At 47.5% G+C, this 18,524-nt stretch overlaps 1 protein-coding gene across 2 annotated transcripts in view; it reads left to right on the top strand.

Annotated features, from left to right (window-relative positions):
• The window catches only part of CAMKK1 (calcium/calmodulin dependent protein kinase kinase 1), a 90,929-nt gene that overhangs the window by 21,306 nt on the left and 51,099 nt on the right, over nt 1–18,524 (top strand). For both annotated transcript variants that reach the window (XM_041399566.1, XM_041399567.1), the window contains exon 2: nt 17,264–17,782. In XM_041399566.1, coding sequence (XP_041255500.1) covers nt 17,342–17,782 — 441 coding nt within the window. In that variant the 5' untranslated portion in view covers nt 17,264–17,341. The remainder of the gene's footprint in view (nt 1–17,263; nt 17,783–18,524) is intronic.

Genomic DNA, 18,524 nt, shown 5'->3' with positions numbered 1-18,524 from the left:
AAACATATATACATGTGCACACACTTTGGTCTGTTGGAAAGTGCAAAGACATTCTGATGGAGGATCAGGTTTTTGCATGATTATATTCTCCAAATAGTCACCTTTGCAAATCATTCTTTTCTGCTCATGCTGGCTCTGGTCCATGTGCCATTGGAGAAAGATGTCTTTCCAAGGAGCTTTGGGCCAGCCCCTGTACAAGCAGAATTTTGCATTTATATTGTTAATGGTTCATACTGGGTGATGGCACTGGTGCTGTACACAGACAGGGCTGGTGACAGACCCTGACTCACTTATTGTCTAAAAATCAAGATACAGCAAACAGAGGAGAGAAGGGTGAGGAAGCAAGGGAAAGAACACAAATTTTTAGCCAGACAAGTCTCCCCTGGGCAGACCACAAATGCTCTGGCCTGCTTTGACTTCCTGAAAATTACAGCAGCAGTATGGGGAAGCAGAGCATTTAAAATGAAGATGCAGATGTTGAAGGTAACAGGATTTAAAGATTGCATGGCACAAAATACAAGAAATTTTCCACTATTTATAGCAGAAGCTTTTTCCTCTTTTGATTCTACCTCTTCTTGAATGCACTCAGTGTTTGCTTTTCATGTGTGGATGCTTGTAAGAATGGAGCTCCCTAAACAGACGTGAAATGTTTATATGAGTTAATGACTTCAGAGAGCTCTGCTTGTTTAGAACAGAGTGGCAGTGAAGCTGCCTTGGCTGCACTCAGTGCCCCTCCATGGAGCAGATCCAGTGCCAGGAGTGGCACAGGATGGTGGGACAAGCTCTCTCATTATTGACTTCACTGGGTGCTTATGGTGGGGTGGCAGGTGTGTAATCTCTCTGGGACTTGTGCAGAGTGAAACCCTTAGCTTGAAATGGGGGGCTTGTAATTGATGGTCTTTATAAAGTGTTTTACGCTGGGTGTTTTCCTGCTGCTTCTTTGCTTCCGTCTGAATTGAGTGACCAGGAAAGAGCTGTGGCTTTGTGCTGCTGGTTCCCTTGGGGACAGTCCTGCCTTGTCCATGGGCTGGATGCAAACAGCTGAGGGGAATGGTTTGCAGAGGTGAGATTGTCCTAAGGCCTCTGTAGGAGCTCCTGGAGAAAGGGACTAAGGAAAACAGGAAGCTCCTTTCTACCTGCCTCACTCTTCCCCCAAGGTACAGCTGTTTGTCTGCTCAGGGAATCTGTCTGTCCTTGAATTGCCTTTTCACCAGTTCCAGAGGCATAAATTCAAAGGGCCATGGCACCATGCTGGCCTGCAATCCTCCAGCAGCCAGTGAGTGATGGCCAGGGGAGCTGGAGGAGGCCAGTGAAGCCTGGCTGCCCTGTAGGTGGTTGGGAGAGTGGCTGGGCAGAGGCAGACACACGGAGCAGTTATCCCAGCAGGGAGCAGACACATCTCATGATGCTACAAGCATAGCAGAAGAGGTGGTAGTTTTATTTTGAAGGATGCCTTTAGCTTGAGAGACAGGATGTGTTACCCTGAGTGTGAAGTGGATTTGTGTTGGAGCTGCTGTGCACTCTTCTTGAAGGCTGTTGGGTTTTCCTCCCTCCTGGAGGATGTTGGTGCCTCCCATTCCATCGCCATGGAGAGCAATGGAGGATGATGTGCTGGTGGGATTGCAGCTCTTCCCTTTATCCTGGGTGCACAGGTGTCTGGGAAGGTGTGTGTGAGGGCATGTGCCATCCTGGGAGCATCTGGGCTGCGCTCACAGCTGAGCTGTCAGTCCAGGGACCTCCATCCCAACCCTCTGGGGGTGAGTGTCAACCCACTACAGCTTCAGAGGTGTTTGCTGTAACAGTGCTGAAAACCAGCTTATCCTGTGTTCATCTTGTACCTGCACCTGCAGGCAGCTGTAAGGAGCCTTTGTGGAGATTCTCAGCTTTTTCATCATTCTTCATCAGTGCTGGCAGCTGCTGCTTTGTGGTAACATCAAACTTCTTCTGGGCTGTTGCTTTGGGTGTAAGTCTCTTCATCCTCAGGCCAGCCTGTGGTGTGGGCTTTCTTCCATTTGGCTTCCAGAGGTGGGATCTTTCCTTTTAGTAGATTATTTTGTGATTAACTTGAAGTTCTTGGAGGGAAGTGGGATGTAGAAAGGTGGTCAGGAGCCATGGGCAAACATGGTCTAATGTTTCAGACAAGGAAGATCACTGCCACACCAGCACAGCAGCTGTGAAGCCAAGGCTGACTGTGTTTATGGGGTTAAATCCTGTTATTTGACCACAGTTTGTGAATTGTGGTCACTAGATTTAGAGCAGAGGGGTGAAAAACTTTCCTCAGTGCCAAAGGGAATAATGAAAGCAGAGCACCCTTAGCTCAGTGGAGGAAGCAGGTGCGTGGTGGCAACTGTTAACATATAGTCCAGTAGAGGCAAATTGCAAATTCACCTGGTGAGAAATCTCTGTTCTTTTATCCTTGTTAATATAAAGGCAGATGCTCACAGGGCTGGCCATCCAGGTGAAAACCCTGGCTGTGTTCTCCTGTGATTCAGAAAACCTAAAGCTGTGGAAATGCAATATTGAGACACTGATCATAGTGTGATGTCAGTGGAATGGTGTGGAACAACTTAAATTAGTCCTTTGAAGTTATTCCACTTACAAGTGTACTTTTTGTGCTGTGCTGATGGAACACAGAGAAACCAGCAGCCCTGAAGAAAGGTTGTGCAGGGGGCTGTGAACCAGGCTGAACAGACTCATCATTTTGGGGGTGCCCAGGCTGTTTTCTGGGTGCATCACTGGTGCTGTGCTTGTGCTGGGGTGTGAGGGGCCATCCAAGGACAGGCCAGACCTCCTCATGTGCTCACCAGCATTTTAGGAAGAGGGCAGGGGAACATCAGCCACAGATCTCCTGTTGGATATTAAGCTAGCATTTCAAAGGCATCAAGGTATCTGTTGGGGTCTGTTAAGAAGGATTCTTGGGGATTACAGCTTCTCCCCTGCACAGTTCCCTGCCTGTGAATGTATCCCACAGGATGTTTGTGAAGATGAGCAAATGTGCTTTGTGATGTGCTCATGTTCCTCTGGAATGGAGAGATATTTAAGCCTCATTAGTGCTTTGACTTAATGCTTTTGCAGCTTCATATGAGAGCTTTTGGGAGAGCAACAGGAGGAGGTTGAAAGCTTTTGGCTGCAGTCCTGGCACAGGCTGCAGTGAGCCCTGCTGGCATCCTGCTGCCAGGAGCAGGGCTTGTGTTTGCCTTCGCAGGGTGCTGAGCTGCACGAGGGCTGGTGCCAGCACAGCTTAACTCAAGTGTTGGCTGAGGCTGGAGGCATCTCCAGAGCTGACTTTGAGGGCACTGTGTGATGCACACTTGCCAGGAGGTTTTGCCCTACAGGCTTTCCTGGCCGTGCTCTATCACAGCAGGACAAGATAAGCTGCAATTACCATGTGTTGGAAACAAGAACTTCTTCCTGGCCTTGGAGTGCTACTGCATTAATGTATAAAATGGATAAATGGTTTAGGTAATGAAATGACTTGGATATGGACATGGATTGAGTGAGATTTCTAGAGCCAATGTGCTTACTCATCAGATGACTCATGTCTTAGTCACTTTTAGAATAAGTGGCTCTCTTTTGGGTGCTTCCAGAATGGGATGGGTGGGGATGAGCTGAAGATTCCACCCCGAATCTGATGGAATGTTTCATCAGACAGAAGAGGAAATAGCTCTGCCTTGTGAGTACGGTGTATCCCAGGAGATTTGCCTTAATTCCACAGCAATGCAAGACTTAAATTTTGCTGTTTGCTTCCTGGTCAGGCAGAGTGATCTCAGGCTTTAGATAAGACTTCTCAGGCTTTGTTCTCAGCTTACTCTAGTCAGTCCCTTTTGTGGGTAGGTGCAAGTCAGAGCCTATTCTCAAACTCCTGTGCCACCAGCAGTGAGTAAAAACACCCTCAGATGGAAGCTGCCCCCTGAAACAGTCAGCATTGCTGTGCAAATAAAACCTTGTTCTCAACTTTTATCTAGAAAAAATTATATTTTTTCTATTACCAAAATATTGATGAAACTGAGTTATGATTGTTCAGAAGCATGCAGATGTGTAAGCAAGTGAATAGCGTATCTGAGAGCCTAGGGAAATTCCTTTGTAATCCACTGTGTGCTTTATATAGCAAGTAAACCTATTGGATTTTTCTTCTTCTTTCTGATCTTTCATCTCTCTTATCTCACAGTCATCCTGCAACAAACATAATGTAGGCAATTCCTGATTTAATTCCTGATTAGTGTGGGTTCCTGGTGGATCAGTTGAGCTCAGTGGCACAGTGTGATCTCTGCCTCTCACTTGGCCCCTGTGCCTGGGCTGCAGCTGCAGGGGCAGAGTCACACACGGTGTGACCTGGGGCTTAGGCTTAGGTTTTGCTAAGCTGGATGTGGCTAAACTCTGATCTCTGCTTCAAATGTTGAAAATGTTGAAAATTGGGATGCACTGACTGTCAGAAGCAGGTCTGAAAGCACAAGCCCAGTGTTGGTTTGTGTCAGGAATGATGATGGAGTGTTGTTATAGATCTACTCTTACAGAGATGTGTTCATTGTAGCAAGAGTGCAAAGGTGCATGAAATAGGCAGAGTTCAGGAATCAGAAGTTTGGGAGTCTCTCACTGACCATTGAGGTGGTGTCTGGGTGAAACTGACCAAGAGTGTCTCTTTCTAAATGCTCTGTGTAAATGTGGTTTTGGCCCTTGGTGAGTAGGCACTGTCTGTAAAACACAGGTAGGTCATGGTGGGTGACAGGCATTATGGAAATATATTAGGCAAGATTCTCAAAAACAGCTGAAGAATTGGATTTTATTGTTAAACATAAATGGCGAAAGGAAAGCTAAAAATAGTTTTCCTATGGGTGTCTTTTGTCAGGAAATAGAGAATAATTCACAGTCTTGTAGGTTTTCAGTTTTCTACAGTTGCCTGTGCTAGATCTCCTGGGTCACAGGTTTGGAGGATTTCATCAACAGTTCCTCTCAGATAATTCAAGTCAAGAGGAATCTATCACTTCCTCAGGAAGTTTTCTAGTTTGCTTTGTCTCTTAATTGCAGAGAAGGGCTTTTTTGAGTTCTGTTTTAAAATGTTTTTTTAGTTCACCTAACTAATTTACCTATAGTTGCTAGCATCAAAGGCAAAAGAATGGTACTAATACATTATAATATGATGATGATAGTAATAGTGTAGTAATAATAGTAGTAGTAATAGTAATGATGTCAGTGTTTTGCTGTTGTTACTGAACAAAAAGCCTTCCAGATGAGGATAGTTCAAAAGCTGCCTCCAAGGGAATCACCTCTCCTCACAGGCCAGGCAGAGCTTTCTGAGTTGCAGTGTGCGCTGGTGAAAAGAAGAAAGATGGATGGAGGTAAACCCCTCCTAAGAGGATGGATGCAATGAGAGTTATTTCTGATAATGCCTTGACAAGAGCCCTGCAGGCCTAAGAAAATGGAAATGTGGAAGCAAATGTTGTTGGCCTCCCGTCCTCCTGGGAAAGGAGCCCTGGGATGGCTCCCACAGTAACTGGGCAGCTCTCTTTCAAACACATATGAAACACATTCACCCTGACACTCCTATGAGCATTTCCACATGTTTTAGGCTGAGATTTTCTGTGTTGTTCACACTTTGGCGCATGGGTGATCATCCCTTCTGATGTCCTGAGAGCACAGTTAAATTTCAGGAATGTGTTTAAGTGTTTTGCTGGAGTGGAGCTAACATCTCCATCCCAGAGGTGAGCAGTGTGTTGGGAAACCCAGTGGCTGCATACAGACTAATTGTTCTGGGATGCAACCTGGAAGGTGCTGAGCACCCTGGCTGGCAGCCAGCAAGGCTTTTAAACACATGCTTTACTAATTTTTTTTTCACATTGTTACCAGTCTTGTTCTTTGATTTTTCTTCCCATAGCAACTGGAGAAGGATATCTGAGTAGCCAGCGCAATGCAATTCCTTTGCCAGCAACACCCCAACCTGTACCACAGGGATTTCTTCCAGGACATGGGATACAGCTGTTGGGATCAGGTATTGCTACCAGTGCCCAATTGGCTCCAGAGTTTTCCTTCTTTGCTCTCTTCCTAAGCAGGAGGCAGGCCAGGCTGTGTGAACAATGCTCACATGTCAACCACATCCCATCATTCTACATGTCTTTCTTGCTATTAAACTGCACAGACCATATTTCCTTAGCACCCTTTCGTCTTAGCCTGTGTTTGCTTATCCCCTGCCTTGAAAATTTTAGCAGAAAACAGTCAAATTCAGGTTTTATTTGGAAGTGGTGTAAGCTGCAGTGGAGCCCAGGGCAGGGAAGAGAGGAGCCCAAAACTCCTGGAGGATTGCCAGAAGAAAGAAGCCACCATTGTTAGAAGCCACCTGGAGATTGGTGGCTTTTAACTCTAGTTTTCAAGGTTTTGGCTTTGCCTGCTGTGAGCAGGAGGAAGGTGCTGCAGCCCAGGTGAGAGGCTGGAAGGAGATTTGACTGAGCAGAGGGGCATGCAAGGCAGGACTACACCCTGCCTTGTCAAAAACTCTCTGGACATCTCCTTGCCAGGAGATTTACTCCCTGTTCTGCTCCTGCACCTGCTGACGTGGTGACCAGAAACTTGCCTTGCTCCTGTGGCTTTGCAGAAATGATGTGGCTTTGCATCATTTGTAACACTTGAGAAAGAGCCCAGCTGGTATGTTAGAAGCAGGACAGGACTCCCGGTACTAAAGTGATTTCAGTGTTTGTTATAATGAAAGAAAAGCCTAAAGCAAGGGGGCCCGGGCCGGGCAGGAGCGATCCCGCCGAGGATGCTGCAGCGCCAGCGCTGGGGCTGCTTCAGCAGCGATGTCCCGATGGTGGCCCTGGTGGTGTCCCTGGTGGTGTCCCCGGTGATGTCCCCGAGGTTCCAGGTGGAGTGGCACGGATTCACTGGGTCAGATGCCCCTTTTTATCCTGTTTTTTGTCCCTTTGGATTGGTTTCCTTTTGGATCCTTCACCTCCACGAAGGTTAAGGTGCTCCATTGGCCATCACAGTTCTGTGCAGGCCGGCTCGTTTGGCTGGGGGTGCTGCACTTCACTGAGGTGTGATACCCTACAGTGAGTGCTGTATTTCTTATAACGACCCTTTTACCATAACCAAACTAACAGTACATGCTTAACAACCTATCAGCTATTTTACAACAGTTTCTAACCTATTTCTAACAGAGTACAATGCACAGCACGTGTCCTGAGCCACAAGAACAGGGGCACTGCTTTGGTGTCCCAGGACAGCCTGGAACCCCAGCCTGGGCAGCCTGGGTTCAGCCCTTTCACTGAGTGAAATTAGGGTGCCCTGGGGTGGCATTTTCATATTAGTTTTTTAACTAAAGTTGCACCAGGGAACTGTTGTTGGTCCTTTGGTGCTGTAAAGCCTTTTTCACTCTGACAAATGCTGAGTTGTCATCAGCCTAAATTTCAGGGATAGCCTTGCAGTGACTCAAAAGAACAGCTTTCTCCCCAGCAGTCTTTGCCTGGATAATCTCCAGTCATTGACCTCGGGGCTTTGAAAGTGCATTTAGGCTTAAAGGGCTAAAGTTTAAGGCTTCAAAGGAAGTGGAAAGCCTGCTACCCTTTGCATTTCCAAGTGTGGGTTGTGTGTGCACGACAAGTGTAATTGTTGTGGTGTACCTGGTTCTGACTCCTGTGGGATCTGTTGTTCATCCCCCAGAGCCTGTTCCCTCTGTCCAGAGCCTCTCTGCTGCCTTTGATACTGTGCAGGTTATCTGAGGACATGTTTTCAAGTCCTGGGGTTTCTAAAGACGTGAGGATTATCAGAAGATGGAAGTTATCCATGTGGAAATAGAACAGATACTTGGAGCTCTGATTTTGAAGTCCATTTGTCTTGTCAAACAAAACAGAGTTCACTGGTTTTGTCTTGCCATGTGCAGTTCTGTGCTTTGCCCCTTGCCTGGGGCTATGCAGATTGGCAGAATTGATGAAGCCCTTCAGCCCAGGGACATTTAGAGATGGGTGCTGGGATAATTTCCCTGGTTTAAAACTCTTTGCAGAGATCACCTTGAATAGAAATCTCTACCCATGTTTGTACTGCTGGGAAGAAGAAAACCTGCAGTGTTCTGTGCTTACACTTTTTATTGTAGATTTGCAATCCTGGAACAGGTGGAAATTATTGTTTTTAAAATGCTGAAAAGACTTTTTACTGCAGCTGGCTTACAGAACTAAGCAACTTGATATATCCCCTGAAATACCTCCAGATTTCTCAAAGGCAGCTGAAAGCTTTCTCCTTATCTGGGAGGGAGATAAACCTCTAAGACTTGACATATATAAATGCTAACTTGTTCTGCCTGGTGGCTTATTCAGCTCATTGTGGATGCTTTTTAAACAATTGTTTAAACAGTGCTGGTCTGTGCTGTGAGATCTAAGCCTGGCAAAGGTGTATGATGCTGAATTCTTTTGCTGTGTTGATGATCTGTATGTGTCCTTTCCCGGATCCCACTGTGCTGCTCTTAAGCTGAATAACCAGCATTGTTCTGCAGTGATTTGCTTTCTGTCATTGAATTCTTAAGTAATGAACAGCAAGAGGAATTCTGTGAGCACCTGGAGAGCAGAGTTAGCCATGGCAGTCAGTAGAGAAGGTGCTAGTGGGTGCAGGGGAGGTAGGCAGAGCTGAGAAATAGGCTGGTGCAATTAATAAATTGGGGAGGAGGGCAGAGATGTCCTGGAAGCATCTGGGTGCCAATGTGCAGCTTGGGCTGAGACTGCTGTAGAGCAGCAGCCTGTCTGTACAACTCCAGGTGTGCACCTTCCCTCCTCCCTAATTGATTTAATTACCAGGGTATCTCATGGGCTCTGCTGTGGAGGCAGGATGCAGTCCCACAAGATCAGCGGTTGTGTGCACTTGGTTTCTGTTCCTCAGGGTGACAGATTGGTGTGTGTGAGAGCTGGCTTGCCTGGCTGGCAGGCTCCCTGCTGCTCCAGAGCCTTTGCTGCAGGCTGGGCTTACCAGGTTTAAAAACCAGGCCTTACACTAAAACCAGAGGGCAGTGCCTTGTGCTGTGGCTGTTCACACAAATCTGTGCATGAGCTCATTGCTGTGAATTCTGCTCTCAGTTCTGTTTCTCTTCTATTCCCTTTTCTTTCTCTCTGTGTCACAGAGGTGCTTTCCACAGGCTGCTTGCTGCTGCCCTGCTCCTGCTGTCCAGCAAAGTCACCCAAAGGCTCTGGTAGCTGCACTGCCTTAGAGACAGGTTTGGTTTGAGTGCCTGGCTCTGCTCCCAAGATATCAGGGGAGATTTGGCCATTGTGGAATATTAAACTTAGCCCTTGCAGTCTGAGAGGCTGTTCAGGTCCTTTTTATGTCTTCATTTTCAATTTGTTTATCACAACATGAGTCTGTATCAACTTCTGGGGCAGTTGTGAGGTTCATTATGGATTGCAGCAGAAGATGGCTCACCTGAGACCAATCCCTTTCCCTTAGAACAACTGAAAACCTTTTTCTTTAACCTGCCATTTACCTGGCTATGGTACAGATGTTTGGAAAGTCATTATTGCAATGAAGGCCCTAAATATTAAAGCCTCCCTGCTTCTGAGGCAGTTATTTTACTCATTGATCAATAAAAGCCTGGCTACTGCCTTACTTGTTAGTATTTTACAAATAATCTAAGTCTTTCAACTTTCATATAATCTGACATTCTCAGTTATTTTTTGAAGCACCCCCTCACTGGCTGTTTAAATCCACCTCCAGCAAGCTGTGCTCCCTGCCAGGGCTGCCTCCTCTCCTGGGAATCACACTGCCTCTCAGCCCAGCAAGTGACAGCAAGCCATGGCACTTCCTCCTCTTCCTCCTCCTCCTCTCCCCTGCTCATGTTCAGCCCCAGGAGCTGCTCCCTGCATGGCACTGACCCTCCTGGGATCATCCTGTGGGAGCTGCTGTTGTCCGTGCCCACCTCAAACTGTAGCACCAAGTACTCTCACAGGTGCTATTTTTCCATTGGATTTATGGGGATCAGCTTTCCCTGTGCAGCATGCAGCTTGCATTTGGGGTATTTCCTGCACTCTTGATGGTGACTGCAAGAGGGAGCTGGGGTAGGCAAGCTCTGAGGTTTGAGTTGGTGTAGGCTGAGAGCAGCTTTAGAAATGGATATTTGTTCTTCTCTGACGCCTGAGTAGGGGTGCCCATGTTATCCAGGCTGTGTGTGCATATTAACATGCTAAAATCCTTCCCATTGCTGTCCCTAGGGTCACTTGGAAGTGAGGCAGGCTGGTGGTCACACAGCTGGCTGGACTTGGGCTCTGCCCACACCAACCTCCTCCATCCTCCCGTCCCTCACTGCCACCTTGTCAGGAGCTGGCATCAGGCTGGCACAGTGGCCAGGCTCCTTCCCCACAGGACTTTTGTGTCCCTTGTCACAAGGGCAAATGGGATTTGTTATAATCTGAGCTCAGGTTGTCACCAGAGCCAGTGTGGAGCTGTGTGCGGGGATGTGCTGGTTTGTGGTCACTTTGGGCTGTTGCAGAGATGGTGAATCACAGCACCTGGCATCACTGAAAGCAAAAACTGTGGGATATGTGGGCTGAGTGCCTCTCATTGCCTGCTCCTCGTGCTTTCCCAGCTATAATTTGCAAAATAAAAGCTGCTCTGATGCTCATACACTGATAAACAGCCTTAAAAGATTAAAGCAGAAGTGAATATAGTCCAGCAGCAGGAGCTGATGCCCACAAGTCTCTCTGAACCTCTACACAATAAAACACAGCAGCCAAACCTGTCCTGCCAAAGTCATTTGTAGCCAGGGCTTGAGTACAAAGGAGCACAACTCCTCTTCAGTTCTTTGGTGCTGTCCCCACCAAAGACATGGTTAAAATGTGCCAACAGAGCTGCACTCAGATAATGCTCTGGCAGGGCTCCTGTTTCACCTGCATTATCTGGAGTGTTTAATGTTAATATCACTCTCACTTAGATAGACTTGGCATTCCTCAGTGTTTTCTTGTTTCAGAAATTTCCTTAAGTAGAAACTTTTTTCTTCAGAGTAATTTTTGGTTGATTATTGCTTATATATGCAATTAGTGTAATTGCATCTGATTATGCAAATGCATTTAACTATATAATTAGAACATGGAAGGATGAAATATAATGCAGTTGGGAAATCTTTTGTAAAACTTTCCAGGCTCAGGACTGTGCACAAGGTGATTGTTATCTCTTGAATTGTAGGTTGGTAGACTGGAGATCCTGGCTAGATCCTGGTTCAGCATCCTGGCTAGTTTCAAAACTTATTTTGAATATGGTATTAATTGCTCTGAAAAGTGGTTACATGGCCTTCATGGTGTGTAGCTTCTGTTTTTTACATGATAATATCAGGAGATCACTGCTGAGCTCAGCCTGTGTCCCACATGTGCATCTATACTTTACATCCAGGGGCATGAAAGCCTCAGTCCTTTATCAGATCAAAACCCCAGATTCTGCCTTCAGATGGGGCCTCTCAGGGAGAAGGGAGGAGAGCAGGACAAGCAGAGAGTTGTGCACCCTGGATTGCTTGTTGTCTGTAGCTCAGGGACAGAAGTGGCCCCAAAATCCCTTTGGAAGGCACCCTGCCTTGAACAGGACTGAGGAGGTAGAATGCTGCCTTTTCTAGACTGTGGTCTGGAGATGTTTGCTGTCATTTAAAAGTCTGGCAGGAGCAGGGGTCTGAACTTGCTTTTCAGATTTCTCACCCAGTGCTTGAATTGCAAAAGCTGCTGTTCTTTCTCATTCCCTGGTTCCCATTAAAGCTGTGTGAGGAGCTTCACGCAACTCATCAAAGCACCTCGCTTCAGATCTGATTTTCAGCTGTGGCACAACAGCCAGGCTCAGTGCCAAGAGCTGTGGAGAGAAGAGGGGCTGGATGATTACAGCAGGATTGAGTGATTCCTCAGCAAGATGTGCTTGTCTGTGCCCTGAAACAAGAGCCTTGTGAGCCCTAGGACAAAGCAAACGTATTGGGTGTGTGCAAAAAGCACCAACAGTGTGTTCTTATTTATCATTTAGGTTGGGTTAATGTCTTCTTCTTCTAGTCAGAAATTAGTACCCAAAGTAATTACTGCCCCTTCCCAGGGAGAACACAGTCCAAATGAGCAGTGTACACCTGCCTTCATTATCTCTGCAAACACTGCAGGGATTTGCTTCATTTCAGCTTCACAGAGCTGCAGCTTCTTGTTGTCCTTTGCCTCTTGGTTTGGGCTGCCTTTTGGCCAGTGGTGTCTGAAACTGGTTTTCACAGATGCCAAGGAGCTCATTTGCTTCTCCAAGGCCTGATTCCTGGCAGCAGCAGTGTCAGTGGAGATGGGCAGAGGCAATCTCACCCTCAGGTGCCCTGCTTGGTGTGCCAGGGGTGGGCAGAGCTGCAATGTATGCCAGCATGCTCTGAATTTAATGACTGCAGGAAAAATGAACCCTCTGGCTGCTCTCCCACCTCAGCAGTGAGACCCATAAATGGCTGGTGCATTATACCTGAAATTCCATGTGTTGCAAACTGCCTGTGGGGTTTGTGGCAGCTCTGATGGTGCTCCAGGACATGGCCGTGGGACCCAAGTTACCCTCAAACTTCTCCAGACTGAAGGTATTGGAGTGAGCTCAGGGCAAGTGCCTCCCACATGTATAAAAATCTGATGGGTTCAAAGTGGGGGTTGTGGAATTGTCTCCTTCATACCAGCATAGCAGTGCTTGGGGAAGTCCTGCAGAACTGGGAGCACAGGAGACACTCCAGGATGGAAACATTCCTCATCTGTGTTGCTTGGTGTGAGGAGACAGCTTTGGCTCTGGAAGGGACTTGCTGACCTGATATTTCTGAAATGTCACTGGAGGAGCTGTCCAGGACCTGGCAGCCCAGCCCAGGACATGCTGCTGCTCTCCTTACAGGGAGTTGCTGCTGCTGTTGACAGCAGTCAGAGTGGATTCTTCATTGTGGCTGTGGGGCAATGTCTGAAGGAAACACACAGGACAGGGCTGGGTGTGCTGCCAGCTCTGCCCCAGGCAGGAGGGGGGTCCTGGGGGGGTCTCACCTGAGCTGATGGATGCTGGTGATGGGGATGACAGTCTTAAGCTGCACCAAGGGAAATATAGGTTGGATATTAGGAACAAGTTTTTACAGAAAGAGTGATAAAGTTCTGGAATGGCTGCCCAGGGAGCTGGCAGAGTCACCATCCCCGGGTGTGTTTAAGAAAAGCCTGGATGTGGCACTGGGTGCCAGGGTTTAGTTGAAGTGTTGGGGCTGGGTTGGACTCTGTGATCTTGAAGGTCTCTCCCAACCCGGTTATTCTGTGAATTCTGTGAATTCTCTGACATCCCCTCTGCAGGCAGCCACTCCTGGTGCACAGATCACTGCACTGATGGGAGAACCTGGCTGATCCCTGCCCTTGCTGGTGCAGAGCAAAGCACTGAGTGAAGCTGCTGTGACCTTTGGGAGCTCTGTGTGACAGTGCCTGTGGTGCTGTGTGGTCAGGAGTAGCTGAGGGATGTCCCTGCAGGGAGGGGCTCAGGGTGACATCCCTGATGGGGCTGCCAGCCATGAGCACTTGCAGCAGAATCTGCCTGAACCCTTTCAGTGCAAATGCTCATTAGAGTAATTATTCACTGGGATTCTTCTACTGCAGTGGCCTCAGGACAGGGCAGGTGTGTTCTCAGGGACACAAAGGAGAAGCAGCATCATTCCTCTTAACCTGGAACTGCAACAAGCCATAAAGTCACTTCTCTGCAGTCTGTAGCAAATTTGGGAAATGAAGCTGGGTTTGCTGTGGCTCGGGGCCTTTTAGCCTCCCCATCCTTTCTGACAGGAACATTTCTAGTTAGCCAAGAGGATGAACCAGGCAGTAAACTAGATTTACATTTATTTATTTTTCAAACAATGCTTTGGAATACTTTTTTGAGCAGTAAAATGAATTGCACCTGCTCATCTCCCACTCCCACATAAAATACAGAGAGGTTTTCTCCAGGATCATATTCTTTTCAGAGGGGTTTTTTGTACCATTCTCTGCTCAGTGCCAGTCTGGGAAACATATGCAGCCGTTTGATAAATATATTGTGAAAATCATGATAGAAGTGGCAATCTGCCTGCAGCAGAGGAATAGCTACACGGAAAAATGGTAAATAAGATATCTGTAAGTAAATTAATTTTGCTCATATAAGCTTGTTTGCAGCTTTGGTTCGTGTCTGCAGCATTTTCCTCTGCTCTGCAGCAGGTGTTCAGTGTTGTGGAGGATCAGCAGGGACAGCAAAGCTGTGCAGGAGCTGGGAGATGGTGGTGGTAGAATTTCTGTTTTGCTGGCATTTCCCATCACAGCAAGGTATGGTTGTGCCACAGCCTGAAAAACCGCAAATCCACCATTGATTTAGCCTTGTAGAAATTAATAGTTGCATTTTGTATCGAGTTTATGCACAGTGAGGCTGGGCTGCACATAACTGATTTGCTTATTCAGAAATCTTTGCTTTCCAATACAGTTTTGGAGGATTTATCAGTGAAAAGGAATCCTTCAAAACAGCAGAATTTGAAACAAAGCCCAGCTCTACAGATGAACAATTATTTTATTTAAAGTCTTGCTGGATTTTTTAGCCTGCTTTTAGCAGCACTGTGTTATTTGTTTCAGCAGTATGGGTCTGTTTGTTTTGATGGGATGAACTGATTTATGGGATTTATCCTCAGTTTATCTAGTTCAGTTGTCAGATAGCTGAGGATTTATTTTGCAGCCTGTGCTGTAGGTTAGAACTGAGCAACTTTGCTTCAGCTTTTGAGGGAGACACCCTGGGTCTGGGTGCTGAGGAGCTGCTCAGGTGACTGACACAAGCATCACTGTTTGCTGGGCTGCTCTTCCCAGTGCTCCTGGCCTTTTTTCCTGCTGGCTGAGCAGCAGGAGACTCGCAAATGTTCAGTCCAGTTGGGTGGTTTGTGGGCTTTCACACCCATCCACACAGCAACATGGGCAGATTCTTCCTTTCCCTTGCTCCCATAGAGGGGAAAACCTGGCTGCAGGAGGAGGGAAGAAGGTGTAGGAGCTGCAGGCTTCAGTTGCAGATTCATTTTCCTCTTGGTGCTGCCTGGGAGTGAGGTGAGCTGTGACTGTCCAGGGGCTAAAGCTGCATCAAGGAAAGGCCTTGGGTTTGTTTCTCTATGGGCAGAAGAAACAGCTTTCAGCACAGGGTGATCTGGAGCTTTCCTTCTCTCCTTTGGGCAAGCTGGGTTAAATGGTGGAAGCATTTTTGCTCCCTCCTTGCCTTCATTCAGAATGATTTCTGTGATGCTGCAGCCCAGCCTGGCAGGGGCTGATGACAGCAGGGATTGGGCTGGTGCAGAGCAGCCCTGGGAAGCCCTGATCCACAGGCAGGGCTGGGGACTGACTGTGCCTCCCTGGGGCTGAGGAGATGATCTTCTCCTGGAGCCAGGCATGCAGGCATGTCCCACGTGTGTGACTGGGAAATGTGCTGCTCCCAGGCTCTGCAGTGCAGGGAAAGCCTCTGCAGAGGAGCTGGGGTGAATGCAGCCTGGCAGTAGCCCTGACCTGATGCTCCTTGCTCTCCAGACTTCATAAAAGCATTTTTCAGACAGCAAATCCTTGGTGGGCTTCCCACACATCGGTTTTGCAGGGTCACTGCTGCCTTGCAGCCCGGGCAGGGAGGTCTGGCAGAGGGGAGGCTCGTGCTGCTTTGCCCTGGGTTTGTGGGACCATGTGTGTTCTGGACTGAACCCCAAACCCTTCCCTCACTGCTGAGAGCCTCCCCCAGTGCCTGCAGCCTGGCTCCAAAGGGGATTTATGCTTTGGGATTGACGTGTTTAAATATAGTTTTAATAGAAGCTTTTAAAGCTGATCTCACCATTTCATTACTGTTTTGAATGAGTGACACTTCTGTCAATTAGTTTCAGGCAAGCCTGCAGAAAAAGACAGGAGGGGGAAAGGAGGTGAGCAGTGGGATGTGGAGAGGAATATTTTAGATTTGGATATTCCCCTTCTGTGACACCAAGTGCCCAGCTTGTCTCCCTGTGATTGGCACATAACCTAGGGTGAAGCCTCCAGTCAAGATCTTAATCAAGATCTTAATTTTCTCATTGATATAAAAGGTTGTTTGAGCTTGGCTGCCATTGGGGTCTCAAGAGGTCATCCCTGTGCAGAGAGTTCACTGTAGTGTGTTTAACTGAGCATTGCTGGGCAGCTTTGAGCTCAGCTTGGCAAGGGCTGTGCGTGTTCCCAGGCTGATGCTGGATGGGGCTCTTTGGACTCGCTCACCCCCACCCTGTCCTCATGTAAATGAGATGGAGATGCAAGTGTCACCTGGCTTGCATCTATGCACAACCTGCTTTGAATACAGAGAACCACAGCTTGCAATATTTCAGGGTTAAGCCTGCTCTGGAGTTCACTGGCTGCAGGCTAGGATGCTGTGAGTGAAGTCAAGTACTCCTCCACTGTCCCCAGAAGCTGGGCACAGGGATGAAATGATGCAGTGCTGCATCTTCAGAGGTGATTAAGTGTTGACAGCCATGTGCTGCAGAGGATCATTTCCTGCACTGCACTGTGCTGGGAAGACTGAAATCTGTTTTAAATTGAGACTGAAATTAGCATCCAGGAAACAGCGATTTTATGCAGCAGTTTTAGCTTTGTATTGCACTTTTGTGTTCTATAAGTCTTTTCCTGAGGAAAAGCTGATTCCCACCATGCTTTAATCATTAAGTATTGTTGATTTGCAAATCACTATAGCTTTTATATACAGTGGGCGGCAAGATTAACACGTGTTTGCACACAGACTGCAACTGTGTAGGGCCAGGGGCAACCCTGGAACTGGATTTGCTTTTTAATTCTGCTTTTGCTGACCATGTTGCAAATGGCAGTGTGGAAGTCAGCAGGCTTGGCTGTTCTGTGACACTCCCTAAGGCCCTACAGGGCAGCAGAGATACTCCTGGGGAGCCCTAAATGGCTGTGGAGTTGTTGTTATGCCTGTTGGGTTTCAGTACATGCCAGAAGCTCTTGTATCCTCTAAATAAGAATTCAAGAGGTCGAGAGTTTGACCCTTGGCCCTAAGCTGTTGGGATGCTTCTCCCAGTATTGTAAGCTTCTGGCTACAGAAGGAGAAGTTCTCTTTAGCTGTGTCACTTGTTACACATCAGATAAAATCTCATTTTTATCTCTTTCCTGTCTAGCTCAATGCCTGGGTTTGCCTTTTAATCTGAGTGTTTGTACCTCGTTTACAGCCTGACAGTGTTTTGCCTTCACTTTCTTGCATGCTGGAAGAAGCCAGAAATGACTGGTTATGTCTGTGTTGAGTGAACATTTTTATTCAGTTTACCTCTGTTTGTGATTCCTCTCAGGTATTTCATGGAGCCTTTGAGCACTAACATCACTGCTCTCTGTGTGACCATTTGAGAGCAAAGGAGGTGGACGCAGCCATGGGGGACTCTCCGGCAAATGTCATGGATGGAGGCATGGACACACAGACTGAACTGGTGGAGAGGGTGGCAGCCATAGATGTGTCTGTTATTCCAGACAGAAGTGACCAAAATGGGGAAGACAACCCTGAAGAAAATGACACAGTCTTTTCTGATAACATAAAGGACATCCAAAGAAATGGAGTCAGCAGTGACATGGGAATCAATGAATTTCTGCCTTCCCAACAGTCAGAAGATGCTCACTTGAGGCATGCTCCCAAGAGACATCTAACCAGACCTGGTCTATCAAGTAGGAAGTTGTCCCTTCAGGAAAGATCATCAGGAGCTTATTTGGCTTCTAGCAGCACTTCAGGCTGTGGTCCTTATGCCACAGGGCCATCCCCACGCATAATCAGGAGACCAACGATAGAGTCCAATCGGGTCTCCATATCAGACTCTGAGGTAGGCATGTTCTCCCCTACAGCTGAGCTGTTGAGGTAAGGAAAGTCTGTCTCAGGTGCTAATGGGAGCCTTCAGTCTTCTGGAGTATAGATCTGAAAGCACTGTTGTTTCTGAGGGGGGGAAAAATCCCTGGAACCAAGGATGATGTTAGCTTGGAGTTGGAGAGCTCTGCTGGGTGTAGCCCTGGCCCTGACATTTGGCTCCTTTAGCCCTCAGCTGCCTGGGATAGTCTTGCGAAGGGACCACGACCCCTGTGTCATGGTGGCATGCAGGAAGTCTTTCAGGTTGTTCAGAGAAAGGGCTGTGGCCAAATGACTTTTCTCTTGTGTCCCTGCTGGAGGTGCCCTTTGGGAATTCACCACTCACAGCAGCTTTGCTGATGGTATTTATGGATTTAAACTTCTGGAGATTATGTATCTACTATTGTGTTCTGCCATAATTGAAGGCACAATTTAATTTTATAAAGAGCTTAAATGCCTGGCTCCTGTCAGGGTTTTCTTTTCTCTTTAAAGCATTTGTAACAGCAGTGGTAAGGGAAGGCTGTGACCTTGCTCTCCTTCAGAGGGGTGTCTGGGTGGCTGTGGTTGTTCTGCAGCTGCGCTCCTGATCCCAAACCTGCCCTGACATGCTGTCAGTGGTCAAGTGTCTGGATGGAAGTGGGTGATGGTTGCAATTCCCAGTGCTGGATGTGCTGCAGTGGGGAGGGCAGGGAGCAGAGGGTGTTCAGAGCACACTGCCCACT

This window comes from Onychostruthus taczanowskii, unplaced genomic scaffold, assembly GCF_017590055.1.
Source record: "Onychostruthus taczanowskii isolate IOZ18803 unplaced genomic scaffold, ASM1759005v1 scaffold165, whole genome shotgun sequence".
In the NCBI taxonomy this organism is placed as follows: Eukaryota; Metazoa; Chordata; class Aves; order Passeriformes; family Passeridae; genus Onychostruthus; species Onychostruthus taczanowskii.
Note: the sequence above shows the minus strand (reverse complement) of the source record. Positions and strands in the feature narration are given on the sequence as shown.